The sequence below is a fragment of the Epinephelus lanceolatus genome, chromosome 19 (assembly GCF_041903045.1).
Source record: "Epinephelus lanceolatus isolate andai-2023 chromosome 19, ASM4190304v1, whole genome shotgun sequence".
Lineage (NCBI taxonomy): Eukaryota > Metazoa > Chordata > Actinopteri > Perciformes > Serranidae > Epinephelus > Epinephelus lanceolatus.
In genome coordinates, this window is record NC_135752.1 from 13832175 (window position 1) to 13849549 (window position 17375).

The 17375-nt window shown below is 41.6% G+C and overlaps 1 protein-coding gene across 1 annotated transcript in view; it reads left to right on the top strand.

Moving 5' to 3' along the window:
- The first annotated feature begins 1457 nt into the window (after positions 1-1457).
- loxhd1a (lipoxygenase homology PLAT domains 1a) overlaps positions 1458-17375 on the top strand; it is a 37907-nt gene continuing 21989 nt past the window's right edge. Inside the window, exons 1-11 of the mRNA XM_078161945.1 lie at positions 1458-2190; positions 6114-6228; positions 8748-8828; positions 12201-12385; positions 13191-13289; positions 14119-14267; positions 14359-14482; positions 14605-14855; positions 14933-15068; positions 16907-17067; positions 17167-17253. Coding sequence (XP_078018071.1) covers positions 1458-2190; positions 6114-6228; positions 8748-8828; positions 12201-12385; positions 13191-13289; positions 14119-14267; positions 14359-14482; positions 14605-14855; positions 14933-15068; positions 16907-17067; positions 17167-17253 — 2121 coding nt within the window. The remainder of the gene's footprint in view (positions 2191-6113; positions 6229-8747; positions 8829-12200; positions 12386-13190; positions 13290-14118; positions 14268-14358; positions 14483-14604; positions 14856-14932; positions 15069-16906; positions 17068-17166; positions 17254-17375) is intronic.

The following is a 17375-nucleotide window of genomic DNA, read 5'->3' on the forward strand; positions in this document are numbered from 1 at the left end:
TTGCTAAAGTCTTAAGTCCTGCAAAACCTTTTCTGTGTTTTTCTTAGTTTTGAAGCTCATATACACTTGATTAGTTCATGTAATAGGTAGGCCTACAACTGTGCTGGTAAACAACTCAACATTGTTTTTATGATTTTAGGTTTTACTAAATTAATTGATTGTCCATAATTTCAAAGCATTTTATCCCCCCTGAACAAATAATGGAAGGAAAATGTGATGCATATTTCTACTTGGCACCTTGACTAGTCTTACAGTTAAGTTGTCTTGAAAATCCACAATGGGAATTAAATTTCCAAGATATTAAAGTTACTTCAATTAGCAATTTACTGAACCATGATATAAGATTAACCTTGTCTCAGTAAATTTGGTTGAATCATATTTTCGGAGCCAAAATATTAAAGTGTCATTGTGCAGATGAGGAAGGACAGTGCAGCTTCTATCTTACACTCGACCTCTAACAGAAACAGATACTAAATACTTAAATGTGTAGATTTTAATACAGTTACTTCTCCAGACAATATTGCACTTTCATTATCATTTTAGGGGAGATGTTGGGGTGCAGTGGAGCAAGCTATGGAGAAGGACGTGGAGCGTTTAGCTCTGCAATCAATGGGAGGTGTGATAATTGTAAGTGCTAGTTGCATTGGTCAGAACCAGAGCTGTTTCCTCCTGTTTCCAGGTGTTTTGTTAAGCTAAGCTATAAGCTAACCACTGGCTGGCTCGAGCTGCATGTTAAGTGCACATATATGAGAGTAGTATCAATCTCCAACTCAAACTAAAAAGCATATTAACCCTCCTTTAACTGGACAGTGATATATGCTAAAAACAGCCATGGCAAAAATAAATCATTGCTGCATGGATATTTACCCATCTGTGATAAATCTTGATCTCTTGCAAGTCAGGTGCTTCTTTGTACTTCATGTGATTGGTACACATTGCTCCACTTTGTTATGTCAGGATAAACAAAGAGGAGTAGTTGTAAGAGAGAGTTTGTGTGAGTATGTGTGCATGTGTGTTTATGTGTGTGTGTCTGTCTATCTGTCTGTGTACGTGTGACTGCAGGTAAAAGCGAGACGCCCCCGGCCCGTAAAGCGATCCTAACACCATGAATAATGGAGAGTGCCGTGGCAGAGAGGATAAGTTCTCTGTGCAAGGCTCCTTTTTCACAGGGCTTTCTCCCATGGGTCACGTGAGTGTTGAGGTGACGGTAATTTTTCATGAGTAGTGTGTGTTAGTCATATGGCCATATACTGCAAAGGTAGGGGACGTCCATGCAGCCAATGCACCCTCTGCATGTCCTGAGTCTGTAGACCTGCAGCCACACACAGGCCCACGCTGCTGAGCCCCACGATCCCAGCACCTCTCTGCAGCCAAGGGTCAAATGAATTGTCTTTCACCATTAGAAACTCAAGGCAGCACTTACGAAACTAAAGGCCAGGGAAGTGGATGAATAAAAGATGCCGTCGAAACAGAAAAAATCCACAGCTTCAGAAGAAACCGAAGAGGTCGATGACAAAGTGGAGGAAAGTGAGCCAAATTTAAAGGAGAGGAGCAATGGTGTGACCCGTGGGGACACCACAAAAGGGGAGACTAGTCGGAAGAAACACAAGAACGCCGAGAGCTCTGAGAATCAGGAGGCCCCGGAGAAACAGAGGAAGAAAAAAGAAGGTGACAAAGTAAGAGAGAAAAAGAAGAAAAAGAAACCAGATGAGGATGCTGAAGCCGGTGCTGTGATTGAAAATGAAGCTGAGGAGGGAGAGCAGAACAATAATGACCCCACTACCAATTCCAAAAAGGAGAAATCAGAGAAGCTCAAAGAGGAAGTGACTGAGGGAGCCAAGGAGGAAAAGAAGAAAAAGAAGAAGAAATCTTCTGCAGAGAATCCAGAGGGAGAGGAGGAGATGGGATCCAAGGACAAGAAGTCGAAAGATGGAAAGAAGAAGAAGAAGTCTCACAATGATGATGATGAGGAGCCCTTGATCGAGGAGCAGGAAGAGGAGGAGGACTCAAAGAAAAAGAAAAAGAAGAAGGCAAAGAAAGGATCGGCTGACAGTGACGAAGACAAGAAGAAAAAGGGGAAAAAATCCAAAAATAAACAGGTGGACTATGGTGCGATGTACCAGAGCGAGCTGCTGAACTACCACACAGACTCATCCGATGGATACGAGGACGAGTACTACAAAAAGAAAGGTAAGGATCTGACATCATAGAGCAAGCAGAGAAGCCACACATGTATTTCAGGTAGGTCTCAGTCAGTTACAAGACATATATATTTACCTGTTGGATTGTCCTGACTGGTCAGATCTCGACGACAGGTTTCCTCCAGTTCCCTCAGCTCTGAGCAGGAGCACCCCGGGGACTCCCTCTGTGATTGTTCTTGGGTGAAAGCTCAGTTATGTTCCACATGAATGGAGCCAAACAGAAGCTCGGGAGCAGACGGGCGCTGGGTGCCGTCCCAGTCACCGGGGCTGGGAAAACCACTAGGGCTAGAGGCAGGGCCGGGAGCCAGGGGAGCTTTCTTAACCCATAAGAACCCACTGTGACACAGGTGCCACACATCCTTTAAATGTTCTGGAAAATTCCATAAACAGCTTTCTCCTTGACTTTAAAGCACAGAGGTTCTCGAATGGGGGAACCAGATCCCCCAGGAGACTTCAAAATAGTATTTTGTTTGGTTAGTTGGGGGAAAGGTGGCAGCAGGGTGATTTATGGAATAGGTACAAACACAGATGTAGCTACCTAAGTGATGGAAATATTGACAGGAAATTTCTATGTGTCAATAGACTAAGACTAAATTTGCTTATACAATTTCATGCATTTGCACAGTATTATGTAGCGGATTCACTGAAACTTTACATTTCAACAATGCTGTGGTCTATGTGGGGTTTAGGCATGAAAAACACCGGGTTATGGTTAGAAAAAGATCACGTTTTGGCTTTGAGTACCCCATTTGGAGCGCACAATCCAGGCAGGAAAAGCAGCAAGGGCATTCTTGGTAAAAAACAACAACAACAAAAAAAAACATGGCTTTTCGTGGTATTGTATCCACTGACACCCACGACTGGGGCCGAAGAAGCCGATAGCAACACAGCAATGACTCACTAAATCACAACAGGTTTTGCTGTTTGTTGGTCCCTAACAGCTGTCTGCAGTTTTCTGTGGCAGTCTGAGGCTTGGCCGGCATCTTGGCTAGGTGGCACGCCATACACCATCCCTTCTACCGCTCATGACAAAGTTAGGTCATATATTATGTCACGTCATGTCATAAACAATATGATACGTATGAAACAAATTCAATATATTCATACTTTTCAGAAACGTATAATGCCAACAAGGGAAGCTTCACAGCAAGAGGGTTCCTGGCTCAATCCCAGGAAGGAGCCATGTTCTCCCTGTGCCAGCATGGGTTTTCTCTAGGTACTCCGGCTTCCTCCCACAGTCCAAAGACATGCAGGTTAACTGGTGACTCTAAATTGTCTGTAGGTGTGAACGTGAGCGTGAATGGTTGTCTGTCTCTATGTTTCAGCCATGTGATAGTCTGGTGACCTGTCCAGGGTGTACCCTGCCTGTCGCCCAATGTCAGCTGGGATAGGCTCCAGCCCCCCACGACCCTCAAGAGGATAAGTGGTTATGAAAGGATGGCTTGGATGGCTGGATGATGCCAACATTTTCTGTTGGCCACCAGGCTGCCAATCTTGCACATAAACAACCCTCTGTCTCCAAGAATTTTTTTGTTATGAATTTATATTACTAATTTACAACTGCAAATGCTTATTTAGAGAAATGTAACTCCACCCAGATTTCATTTTTCCATCAGTATTATGATAAAACGTTTTTAATAAATGTATCTGCAAAGTCGCCAAATGTTAATACTCAAAATATCTGAAAAGTGTTCCCTGTAAACTTACTGTATTTGTTTTTCTGACAATACCTGCTGTTACAATACAATATCCACCCATAACAAAGGATGATATTGACTAAACCATTTTAGTTACTGTCAGCAAAAGATTGTGGTTTAATATTGAAGGAGTCAACAGTGAGTTGAAAGTACAAGAAAGGAAGTGTTTTCTGTCACACACTTGATGCAAACCCCAGTCTAAGGCAGCAATTGTTTTTACTGGCAAAACAAATTAGTTGTATAGAAATGCAACATTTAGGAGACAGAGTTACCTTAAAGGAGCGTTTGGAAAGTGAGGCACTCAGCTGTATTGAAAGCTGTTTTGAATGAGGAAATTGCACATAAATGCATCTTAGCTTAAAAGCTTTCCATATCTTTTCCCCCATCATGTTGACTCTGAGTGCTGAAACTGTGACATATTTGTGATTTTTTTTTAGCATTTTCACACCCATGTAATTGCTAACACAAGTAGCTGCTTGGAATGTGCCTGTAGCTCCTGATCTGTGTGCAGATTATGAAAGGAGCAGCAGCTATCATTATTTAGCAGTGATACTTGCTTGTGTACATGTCTTTCTTACCTCACTGGCTCACTCAGGCCTCTGACACTCCGAGGAGATTATCAGGGCTCAGTTTTACCAGTCCACTGTCTATCTGATTTTATCAGGTGTCTCTCTTTCTCTTTAATCTGACTTTAATAGCTCTGCTCACTGTTAATTAGATATCCATGTCCCTATCGGACTTTGGTCAAATTGCTCTTTATCAAGTCTCCTCTCCTTTCCTCCTCTCCTAGATGTTTGTTGGTAATCTGTCTGTGTCTCCTACCAAAGCTTCTTCTGCATGTCTCCCTTTGACAATTGATCCTTTTCTTCTAGCTGCTTTATGCATTCTTTGATGGGTGTTTTTAATGCATCTTAAATACTTTCAACGTATTTACTCCCAGAGTCCTCTCAATTTTTTAACATGTACCCAGGATACCTGACAGAGAACCAAGTCCACCAGCCCTTAAAAGCACACTCTACCTCTGTTCAGACTGGGCATTTTATCCTCTGTTGTTTCTCTCTGATTCAATTGGACCCAATGTCCCAGACAGTATCCCATACCTTCCAATCTCTCTTACATAACCACAGGAGTTTACGTTTACGTTCAGTAATGCAGCAGGACTATAGAATTACCCCCTGTATAGGCCCAGCTATTGAGTCACAGGCAACAGCCAATCACAGACTAAGCTCCTACTGAAGAGTTAATGTTGTTCCCGTAACCCTAACACAGGCAGCTTTACAGGTGTGACTTTTAAAATCCTCTCCAAAAAATACGCTCTTTGTGTGTGTGTTGACCATTACAAGTACTTTGATGAGTCATTATCATCTCATTGGATTCACGGTGACAAAAGCTGAGTGAAAAGTGACTCACACAAAATAAGTAGAATGATTATGTAGACCATGATGCATGTTTGTAGGTAAACAATAGACACAAGCATGAGCTACATCATCTTACAAGATGAACAATCTACAGCCATGCTAGCAGCTCCGAGGGTGTACAAAGGCACAGTGGTGCTTTTAGCCTAATGCTAACTTAGGAATGCTAACATGCCAGATGCAAATATAAATTTTGGATATCATTAAAGTGATTACAGTTCATTTAGAGAGGCACATGAAAGTCTGTGCCAAAGACATTTCAGTCTGGATCAAAGTGGTGGACCATCAGACCACCTTTGCCATCCAAAAATGTAAACACATAGTGACTTCAGATGTGTGTGCCCGCTCCTCTCTCCCCCTCCTCCATACAACATCCTTAAATGACACACACTGAAGCAGATTCTACAGACTGCTGAGTTTTCTTCCTGTTTACCTCTCCATCAACTCAGTGGCTTGGTCAGACAAAGAGACACATTTGTGAAATGTGAGAGAGGCTTGGCTGGTGTATCACACCAGACATGGATTCGCTGCAGATTCGCCGCATTGAATTCCCTGGCAACCGTGCATGGAAGGAAACTTAATGCTCCCTAATGTTTATAGATTATTGGACACTGTCTGAGGATGTGACTTTTTGTTTGTCCTTTTATTCAACCTTTTACTTTTTGAATTATTAAGTCTTTGTCAGACCTAATTATTCCGTACACGTGCTGTCATTATTTCAGAATCATAATCCAATGCGACATAAACAACAGAGTTGACATTTTCTTCTCTGTCTAATCTCCACTCTCCTCTCCTTTCAGTGTATGAGGTGGTCACTATCACTGGTGATGTAAAGGGAGCCGGGACAGATGCTAATGTGTTTGTCACCCTTTTTGGAGAGTTTGGAGTCACGCCCAAAGTCCACCTGGCAAGCAAGTGAGTTTTAAAAAGTTTATGCTGATGTCATTGAATTATAGTACACTTTGGTTATTATATTGCCTTTACAACTCTAAATCAGGTCTCAATGACTCACTTGGCTCTGATTTGTTTGCACTTATTATATCAGGTTTTATGTACAGTGGCGCCCCCAGAAAGTTTTCATAGGGGTGACCAGATGGGGCCACTGAAAATCTTGGGTTGCACAACAAAACCAACAACCATGAATAAATTTCAGGATTTCTATCATGCTGTTGAAATATATAGGCTAATTGAAAACTATTATAATATGAAAAGTTAAGGAATCACATACTGATATACTTGGTTTCTTATTTCACACTCAATATTACTAATTATCTGATGTACACACACTAATACAGGTACAGTTAACATTTTGAGTTCCACACCAATCCTGTTTCAATGTGTTATCATTAATATAACATGTTAGGCTATTGATTGCTCTTCAAAAAACAAGTATACAACTTTAATTTGAAGCGGTACATTGATTAGGAGGACCACAATATTTACCAGGAACAAGACCACTCAGGTTTAGGTGCAACTTGAGTGTACTCATCGGACCCATTTTCATTAAGATATCTTGAAGTGAGAGTTCAGTGGACCCCTTTGAAAATGGCCATGCCAGCTGTTCCCTTGCCAAAATTTAGCGTTATTTTGGCCCCCCTCCCAACAAGGTATGCCAACATGGGTGGTGCCAGGCAAGGTTGGAAAAAAAAAAAAAAGTATGCCACAATCTCTTAAAAACAGTAATGTCAACCTCCAATTCTTTTCGCTGGGTGGGAGGCCAACAAATGTATCAGGGAGGCCATGGCCCTCCCGTGCCCTCCCTTGGGGACGCCACTGTTTACGTGTTGCTTCGAGTCAATTTGGTTTCAGTTTATATAATGAGTAAGCTTAGCTAGTTCAATACTTTTTCAATGCCAGCTGCTAACTTCTAACCTTGTCTATTCTTCTTTGATCCTTCAGCACAGAAAAGAGGTATTTTCTAATCAGTCTGCTAAAGGATGGTTATGATTCTGTCCTTGTGTTGAGTTATATTGTGCATAACACTGTATGGAGGAGCATTCCTACTCAACATTTACCTGGTACCTGTGGAGCCCATGAATAAAGACAAGATCTATTTGCGATCTGAGCATCTCTTTAACCTATTTGTTAAAACCTGAAACTTGAAAAGTCATTTGATGTCAAAGAAGCAGCGCAAGTTCAAAAAGGTTTGGCTGTGGCGCAGGAATCTCTCCTCTATACAGTGGTTTATAATGTCGGACACAGAATATCTGGAGTAAGGAGGAACTATGTGACATGGCCGGTCTTCTTTTCATTCAGAGGCAAATGAAAGAAGACCACGATGTCATTTCTGTGGATGATCAAATGACTCTCAGGGGATCTTATCAGCAGCAGGCTCCCTTTATCTCTGCACACATTGATTGACAGATAGGGTTACCTGTGCAGCGTATAGGATATACCAACGTATTGTAAGCCACACTGAAACATGTCACCCACACCTTGTGGTGGTCCCATTCATCCACCTCGGACAGCATCAACATGCTATGTATTCAGTATCTCTATGCTGTGTGGCTGTACTGCTGCTCAGCTGATGAAATACCATACATGGACGTTGATGAGTCACTTTTGTCATATAATGAACATACAGCATAGTAAGGAGTTTCACCTTACTCCGATATATATTAGGTCCTGCCTGTATTGTGTAATGACAAATTCAAACTTTATAACATAATACAGGTAAGGGAGGGTTGCTATGTCTCCAAGCATATTTGCCCGATTGCACAATCGAGGCAGATTAAGAAATGCAACTCTTTGGAAATTCATTGTGATTATAACAATTTCAAATTGCATGAATGCCAAAGTTTGCAATGGGTTTGCTTTTTCACATCAGTCCCCATCTCCCCATCATTGTCTTACAGGTGATTTATGCAGAAACGCAGAAGAGGGCATGTATTCATGTGTGCTGGACAGTATTTCACTCTTGGCAGTTTTGTGTTTACAGTACATGACACCGTGCACTTTAATTATGCCAGCCTTGGCTCTGTCTTTGAGTTGAATATTGCAGAGAGATGAGAACAGATGGAAATGTGGGTCAGAGACAAAGGCATGTGTTCTCTGCTAATGGAAAAGAGGGTGTCTGATTCGCTGTGGTTGGCAAGGGGGGTCCTCTGTGCACGCAGGCTCGGCTCATCTCTGTGAGGGGTAAGAGTACGTGAGGAGGAGGAGGCGGGAGCACTGAAGTGGCCGAGCCTCAGGAGGTTTCAGATTATACAACTGCCATGAGACCACCAGGGTACCCTAAGCCGGATCAGTCAGGAGATGTAATTTACTGTTCCAGAGTTCACTTCAGTTGTCTGTCTGGACTGTGTTTCTTCAACTCGTGTAATCTCTTTTGATCAAATAGAGCGTCACTCTCTGTCTCCCTCTCACATACACACACACACACAACTTATCTGTCTCCCAAATTCTGACATTTTCTGTGTGTCTCCAATTCACAGAAGCCGAACTGCATTTGAGAAGAATAAGACTGATGTTTTCCGTATTAAAACACACAACGTGGGGCCTGTGAAGAAGCTGAGGTACTTTACAACAAAGTTCATGTGACAGAAAACCACGCTGTGCTGCTGACTGTGATTTCTGCTAACTTATGAATAATATATACTTTAATACTTATTTTGCTTTTTGCATGGCTGCAAAATGCAGCTACAGGTCACTGACAACATCACAGTTCACGTTTACCTCACACATGGTAAGAGCGGCTTACAGAGCGGATCACACAGACACATTTCTCACTTATTTTCCAGCTGTGTTGCTGGCCATCAAAGGATCCCATCCAGTGACAGAAGGTTAAGCTCCATCTGTTGTTGGGAGTTAGGATCTTACTCCAGAGGAGGCTGGGTTACATCATAGCCGCCACACATGAGCAGTGAAACGAGGCAGCGGGAAACATGAGTCAGATTACAGAAAGAAAATTAAGAACTATGAAAGTGTTGATTTCCCTCAGCATGTTCTACAGTTTCTTGACAAAACAGTCCCAACACAATGTCCACGGAGATGCAATTTTATCCCTGATGTATGTGTGTGCATGTGTGGGTGTGTGTAATTGTCTGTTTGCAGCTGTGTACACATGTACGACCTGATCCATGCTCAAGAACCTCTCATGGTTGTGATGATTCACAATTGACTGTTTGTACCGTAGTAGACTGCCCCTCACTCCTCTTAACTGGCTGGCAGGAACCATGAGTCATCAACACAATCATGTAGCAAACGCATAGAGCAAAAAGCATTTTACCAATTGTCTAGGCTAAAAACAAAGAGCCTTACCGGCTGTTGCAGGCCACGTTTTGGCCTCTGTAGTGGCTCAAAAACTGACATTCATCGAAGAGTTTGAACCGGAGCATCTGCAGCTTAATTCCATAGCTGATATATTATGATCTTATCAATGAAGGCACCATAAAGGATCAAAATAATTACCTATTTTTGTTATGTCACATGTTGAATCCATCCGAATAATAACTGAGCAAACTCCATCCACTGATAACATTTGTGTGATATGTTTGAGAGCTCTATAAAGGACTGGTAGGAGGACCTTGAGTTGCAATTGTATTGTCAAACTACTACTTCAAAGATTAGGAATGCTTCTACAATATTGCTGTCGACATTGGCAAAGGAGAGCGAATCCATCCATTCACTCAAATTCTATTCAGGACTGTAGTAATAGCACATGAAAATAGACGGGGATACCAAAGTGTTTTAGACCACTAACCTAGAAACTGACAGCTTTTAACGCTGGAGAGTGGAGAATTTTCAACTCATTTTCCAATGCAGTAACCTTCAAACAAAATTAGCCATAGGTCTTCAATCAATCAATTTTATTTATAAAGCCCAATATCACAAATCACAATTTGCCTCACAGGGCTTTACAGCATACGACATCCCTCTGTCCTTTGGACCCTCACAGCGGATAAGGAAAAAATCCCCCCAAAAAAACCTTTAACGGAGTAAAAAAATGGTAGAAACTGAGGAGGGATCCCTCTTCCAGGACGGACAGACGAACAATAGATGTCGTACAGAACAGATCAACATAATAAATTAACAGTAAACCGTATGACACAATGAGACAGAGAGAGAGAGAGAGAGAGAGAGAGAGAGAGAGAGAGAGAGAGAGAGAGGAGAGAGAGAGACAGAGAGACAGAGACAGAGAGAGATGCAGGATAGATGGTAAAAGCAGTAGCTTACAACAACATTAATAAAAGTAATAATATTATAATTAATAATAATATATTAATATCTGATAGTATACATGTGTGACAATAATCATATGTGTATAATAACAGTAGAAGTATGACTAATGATAACAGCAGCAGCAGGAGGCATCTGGCAGGACCACGGCAGCAGCACAACCACACACGTCACACTATCCAGGCACCGCTGTGATAGAAGTTAACCTGCGAGACAGTGGAGCACAAAGGCTCCGAAGAAGAAGCCGAGTTAGTGACATCCAGAATGGCCGAGTTAGTAAGATGCAGTAATAGGACACGAGAGAGAGAGAGAGAGAGAGAAGGAGAGAAGGTGTCCGGTGTATTATAGGGGGTCCTCCGGCAGACTAGGCCTAAGTCAGCCTAACTAGGGGCTGGTACAAGGCAAGCCTGAGCCAGCCCTAACTATAAGCTTCATCAAAGAGGAAAATCTTAAGTCTAGTCTCAAATGTGGAGACAGTGTCTGCCTCCCGGACCGTAACAGGAAGATGATTCCACAGGAGAGGAGCCTGATAGCTGAAGGCTCTGGCTCCTGATCTACTTTTGGAGACTTTAGGGACCACGAGTAACCCTGCATTCTCAGAGCGCAGAGTTCTGGTGGGATAATATGGCAGTATGAGCTCTCTAAGATATGACGGAGCTTGAACATTTAGAGCTTTATAGATTAACAGTAGGATTTTAAATTCAATTCTGGATTTTACAGGGAGCCAGTGCAGAGAAGCTAAAACAGGAGAAATATGATCACGTTTCTTAGTTCCTGTTAGTACACGTGCTGCTGCATTCTGAATTAGCTGGAGAGTTTTTAAGGCCTTACTAGAGCTACCTGATAATAGAGAGTTACAGTAATCCAGCCTTGAGGTAACAAAAGCGTGGACCAATTTTTCTGCATCTTTTCGGGTCAGGATAGGCCTGATTTTCGCAATATTATGCAGATGAAAAAATGCAGTCCGTGAGGTTTGTTTTAAATGAGAATTAAAAGACAAATCTTGATCAAATGTTACTCGGAGGTTTCTTACAGTATTGCTGGAGGCCAGAGCAATACCATCTAGAGAAACTATGTCATCAGATAAAGAGCCTCTGAGTTGTTTCAGGCCAAGAACAATAACTTCAGTTTTGTCTTGAGTTGTATTATTATACTATACACTCATGTGTTGACATTTGGAGCAGCTACCCGAGAACTGAGTGAAATATTACATGTCCATGCTTTTGCGAGAGCTGGCATTGCTTTTGTTCTCCTGTTTGTTTTTTGTCTTTATTGTGTGAGTGCTGGCAGAAGATGATTATTGGCATCAAACTACTCCCAAATGATTGGTACAACAAAAATCTAATGAATATGAAAGCAGGTTTGAATACAGCTCAGGAACCTTTGTGTGTGAGTCATGTTTCTCCCTACTGTCTGTGGTGAACTCTGTTCACACGTGTTGCTTCTTGTGCTTTAAAGGTTATTTAAGTCATCTATTATGGCAAAACAATGTGCCTGGATCTTGCTTGCTTATATATTTCATTGTGTTATTCTACCCCATCTTATTCACTCCTCAAACAATCCATTATCTCTATTGTGTGGTATTTACCAGAAATTCAAGCAAACTAAAAAAAAACAGGACAAAGGCATTGGTGCATTTGATGTGGAAAACTCATTTGTGATTACCTACAGGGTGAATTCATGTCACACTATGACGGTTGACTCCCCAGGATCGAGCACGACAACACAGGGATGAACGCCAGCTGGTTCTTGGACAGAGTGGTGGTGACCGACATGAACCGGCCCCATCTGCGCTTCTATTTCGCCTGCAACAACTGGCTGAGTCGGGAGGAGGGAGACAACCTGTTTGTTAGGGACCTGCTGGGCAGCCTGAACCCCATGGACGTCCCGAAATGTAGGTCACTCTGGGACAAACGCATAACACAAAGCAGACACAAAGGCTCTCAAAGATTTAAAGGAATAACATTTGATTAAAATTCCAAATACCTCCAACACATTGCAGAGAAACCAATGAGTTTAGAAATTTCACCAGAAAGACTAGTTTTAAGATTAAATAAAATAAGCCTTGTCAACTGACAACTAATGAGACAGTCCAAGAGCTCTAATACTTATGTTAATGACACTATCTCCTCAGAATAAATACATTTCTTATTGCATTTCTTTGCAATAAGAAATGTATAACCATGTGTCTGGCCAGAGGGACACAAAGGCGCCTGATAGCCAACAGATCTTCCTACTGTTTCATTTTGTAATTGAATTCCATCAGAGTATAATCCTCAGGTAAACCAGCCCATGTGTCCTCTGCTGCAATGTGATCTAACATCTCAGTACCTGCAGTCAGTCAAGCAGAGCGTTGTGAAGCCAAGGCTCAGATAAAGACGTGAGGGCACAGTGCTGCGAGGGAGTGGTCAAAGCAATATGGCTGTTACTCACACACACACACACACAGAGACACACACACACACACACACACGCACGGTGTTATGAATATTTAACCTGGAAACCATCCGAGGGTGGATTAACAAGGCACCTGCCAATGACAACAGAAAAGTCCATTTAATTATGATTAAATTGTGCTACTTGGCAGGAAATTGATCCTGGAGGATACTGATAATCAACATTTACTGCACTGTTTGCCTCTCTGATGCATTGTTTATATAAATCACGGTATTTCCTGTTTTGTATTTCATGTTTTTCAGTAAATAAATACATAGTGAGTGTGTTCACTGCTGACATGAAGGGAAGTGGAACTGATGCTGATGTCTTCCTAAACATCTTTGGAGAGAATGGTGACACAGGTAGGACTGCAACTAATGATAATTGTTCATTATTGAGTGTTCTGTTGATCATTTTTTTAGTAACTGATTAACCACATTTTGAACAATATCCCCAAACTTAATAAGACATCTTCAATTGGCATATTTTTCTGATTTTCAGACCAAAAAAAGATATTACTTTTACAATGATCTAAGCAGGGAACCGGTAAACCCTCACATTTTGGCATAGTATAATTTCTTACTTCATAAGTGACATAAAGGAGCTGTATGTGACATTCAACATGGAGGTGGCTGAGCCAGCAGCTAGCAGCTAACAGTGCTAACTCAATAAACAGCGCTAACAACAGCAAAAGTGCTGCAAGACCTAACATTGTTACTTGGGGGGATACCGGAGGGTGGGCGCTGCTGCACTTCAGCAATGACACAGTCATGATAACAGCAGTAACGGCCATATTAGCTCAGTACAGAGCAGAAGCAATGAGCTAGCTAATGGGATACACACACAGAGACTCAGCCAGACTGTCTACCACAGCAAAAAACAGAAAAGCTCAGATTACAACACACACAGAGGGAGTGTGACTTTATTCTCAGGATGCCATTACTCCAAGTTATCTTTACTTAACAAGAAGTGGTTTGCTGCCATACCGCTCTGAATGTTGCATACAGCTCATTTAAACAATCACTTGAGCATCAAAATAGTAGGGGAATCAGTTCCTGTTGGTCAAGTAATCTATCAATTGGCTAATCATTTCAAGGCTGGGCGCAGGTGATTCTTATTTAATATCACCAATAGCTATGACAAAGATTTCAGTGTGACTCCTGTTTCAAAATGCTTTGTCTATTATGAAAGGAGAGAGACGACTGGACAGTGACAAAGACAACTTTGAACGCGGGTCAGAGGACAAGTTTACGATAGAGGCGCCAAACCTGGGTCGGCTGAGGAAAATCACCATCGGCCACAACAACAAAGGTTCATCAGCTGGATGGTTTCTAGATAAGGTATGTTCAGTCTACATGTGCACAGATTGTCTTTACTGACATGTACGCATGCATAAAAACACTCATGATGGTGCGTAATGTGTCTCTCCAGGTAGTGATTGATGACATGGGGAATAAAGAAGTGTATGAGTTTCCAGTTAATCGCTGGTTTGCCATGGATGAATGTGATGGCAAAATACAGAGAGATGTGTTGGTTGGATCCGTGCAGCCAATGGGTGAGAGCAACACAAGCCAATGATCAGCTTTATATAAGGTCAAACACTATTATTACATCTCATTCCATCAGAGTTCATTCATAAAATTGCATTTTTTTGTGTATATTCCTGCATCTACTTAGGAATCATATACAATGTGCAAGTGATGACTGGAGATGTGAGGGGTGCAGGCACCAACTCTAAGATCCACATGGTCATGCACGGCTCCAAGGGTTTAAAGAACAGCGGCAAAGTATTCCTGGAGGGTGGCGCTTTCGAGCGTGGTCTTATTGACATTTTCAACGTGGAGATTTGTGAACTCATCAGCCCACTCAGCAGAGTCACCATCGGGCATGACAACGGGGCTGTTGGTGCTGGATGGTACTGTGAAAAGGTACTACACCTCTGCTTTTGATAACAGAGTGATTCTCAAAGTGTCATTCACCCACCAAGCTCCCATTTCCCCTCCAGGTGGTAATATACTGTCCGTTTACGGGCATCGAGCAGACATTTCCTTGCGGGAAGTGGCTGGACGAGGACGAGGCGGACGGACTGATTGAGAGGGAGCTGTATGAGATGGTCTCTCTAAGGCAGAAAAAACAGAAGAGTATGTGTCTTTAGTCAACTCACAGATCTCTAATCATTGAAAGAAAAACACATCATTCATATTCTCTTTACCAAAAAAAGATTTTAAGTTGTATTTTATTGAATTAAATCTGATTTGAAAACACGTTGGCTTCTGATTTTTATGGGGTCAGATCAGTCTCATAATGAATGAACTCACGCAGGGTTTCTCACGAATACACATGCTCTGGTTCACAGTTGTATTTCGGACTCACTAATGCACACGATCTGTTTCGCAAATGCACACACTCTGGTTCACAAATATAATGTTTATGCAAACTTGTAATATAAATTCAGAAATGCACATGATCTGTTTCACAAATGCACACGCTCTGGTTCACAAATAAAAAATTTCATGCAAACTTGTAATATAAATTCGGAAATGCACACGCTCTGCTTCACAAATATTATTTTGAGGCACACTTGTAATATCAATTCACAGATCATGCGAATCGCTGAATGTGCATTTACAAACTGCTTCTCATTTGTGAACCTCTCTACATTTGTGAGAGAAATCTGTGTGGTGAATTTTGAGACTCCCCTGACATCGCAGGTCAATGAACGTCACCATTGGCTGATAAATCTGTCAATCAAATTTATGATTCTGATTGACAGATTCATCAGTTAATCAGGTGTGTTCACTTTCAGCCAATTCTATGGCTCCTTACATAGGGTGTATTCATAGTTTATGTTCATTCAAACATGTTACTTGGCTAAGCAGAATGCTTCAACTCATTATAATTCAATAACATTGCATGATTTACAATGAGGGGATAATAAGATAAATGTGTTACTTACAGGTTGAGATTGATCCATGTCTCTTCCACTGTTTCAGTCTAGCGCGTCTTGTTTGAACACTGCAAACAGTTGCTCAGTAGCTCTGCGATTGGTTTAAAAGTGTGGCGAAAATGTAAGGAGCCATACGATTGGCTGAAAGCGAACACACCTGATTAACTGATGAATCTGTCAATCAGAATCATAAATTTGATTGAGAGATTTATCAGCCAATGGTGACGTTCGTTGACCTGCAACGTCAGGGGAGTCTCAAAAATCACCACACAGATTTCTCTCACAAATGTAGAGAGGTTCACAAATGAGAAGCAGTTTGTAAATGCACATTCAGCGATTCGCATGATCTGTGAATTTATATTCCAAGTGTGCCTCAAAATAATATTTGTGAAGCAGAGCATGTGCATTTCCGAATTTATATTACAAGTTTGCATAAAAATTATATTTGTGAACCAGAGCATGTGCATTTGTGAAAAACCCTGCGTGAGTTCATTCATTATGAGACTGATCTGACCCTATAGATTTTAGGTCCATTTATAGGATTTAGGGGGATATATTGGCAGAAGTTGAATAAAATATTCTAAGTAAGTTTTCAATCAACCGAAAATAAGAATCATTGAGTTTTGACTTACCTTAGAAAGAGCAGTTTATATCTACAAAGGGAGTGGGTTCTTGTTTCTGGAGATTGCCATGTTCACTACCATGTTTCTGCAGTGGCCCAGGATGGAAAAACCAAACACTATTTGCATTTTCGCGTCTGCTTTATTTGGTGTTTTTACTGGTTTTAATCACCTGGTCTGCTGGTTTTTACACCTCTGTGGATGATCTGGTTCACAATAAAAAACCTCCTGAACAATGAACATTGACCAAATTCTAACTGGGAGAAGTTTCAGCTGGTTGCAATCTGCAATCCTTACCACTAGATGCCACTAAATCGCCCTAAATCTTACACACTGAACCTTTAAGGGCATTTTTAATTCTTAAAAAAAAACAGACTAGCCGACTGTCAGATCTACTCTCCTTCTACTCCAGAGTACCCATGGTCCCTGTGGATTTTGACATCAGATGTGAAGGGGGCAGGGACAGATGCCCAGGTGTTTCTGCAGATCTATGGAGAGAGGGGCAAGTCTGATGAGATCAAACTGGAAAACAACTCGGACAGTTTTGAACAGGCCCAGCTTGATAAATTCATGGTAGGCCTTGGATCATCTGTTAAACTGAGGGCATCACATTGTCTTCCACTGTTAAGTTCTTACACTGGTCTACACTCCTAAGATTTTTGATCACTGTAGGTTGAAATGCCAGACATTGGAAGACTGCTGAAACTGCGCATCTGGCATGAGAAGAGACATCCATTCGCTGGCTGGCATTTAGCGAAGGTGAGGCCGTCTGTCTGACCTGTCAGTGTAAGCTGTTAAGTCTGTTGTATCGCGTACCTTCTTAGCACATAATTATACACTGAATTAGAGTTTAATCTTGCACTTGATCTCAGAAATGTATT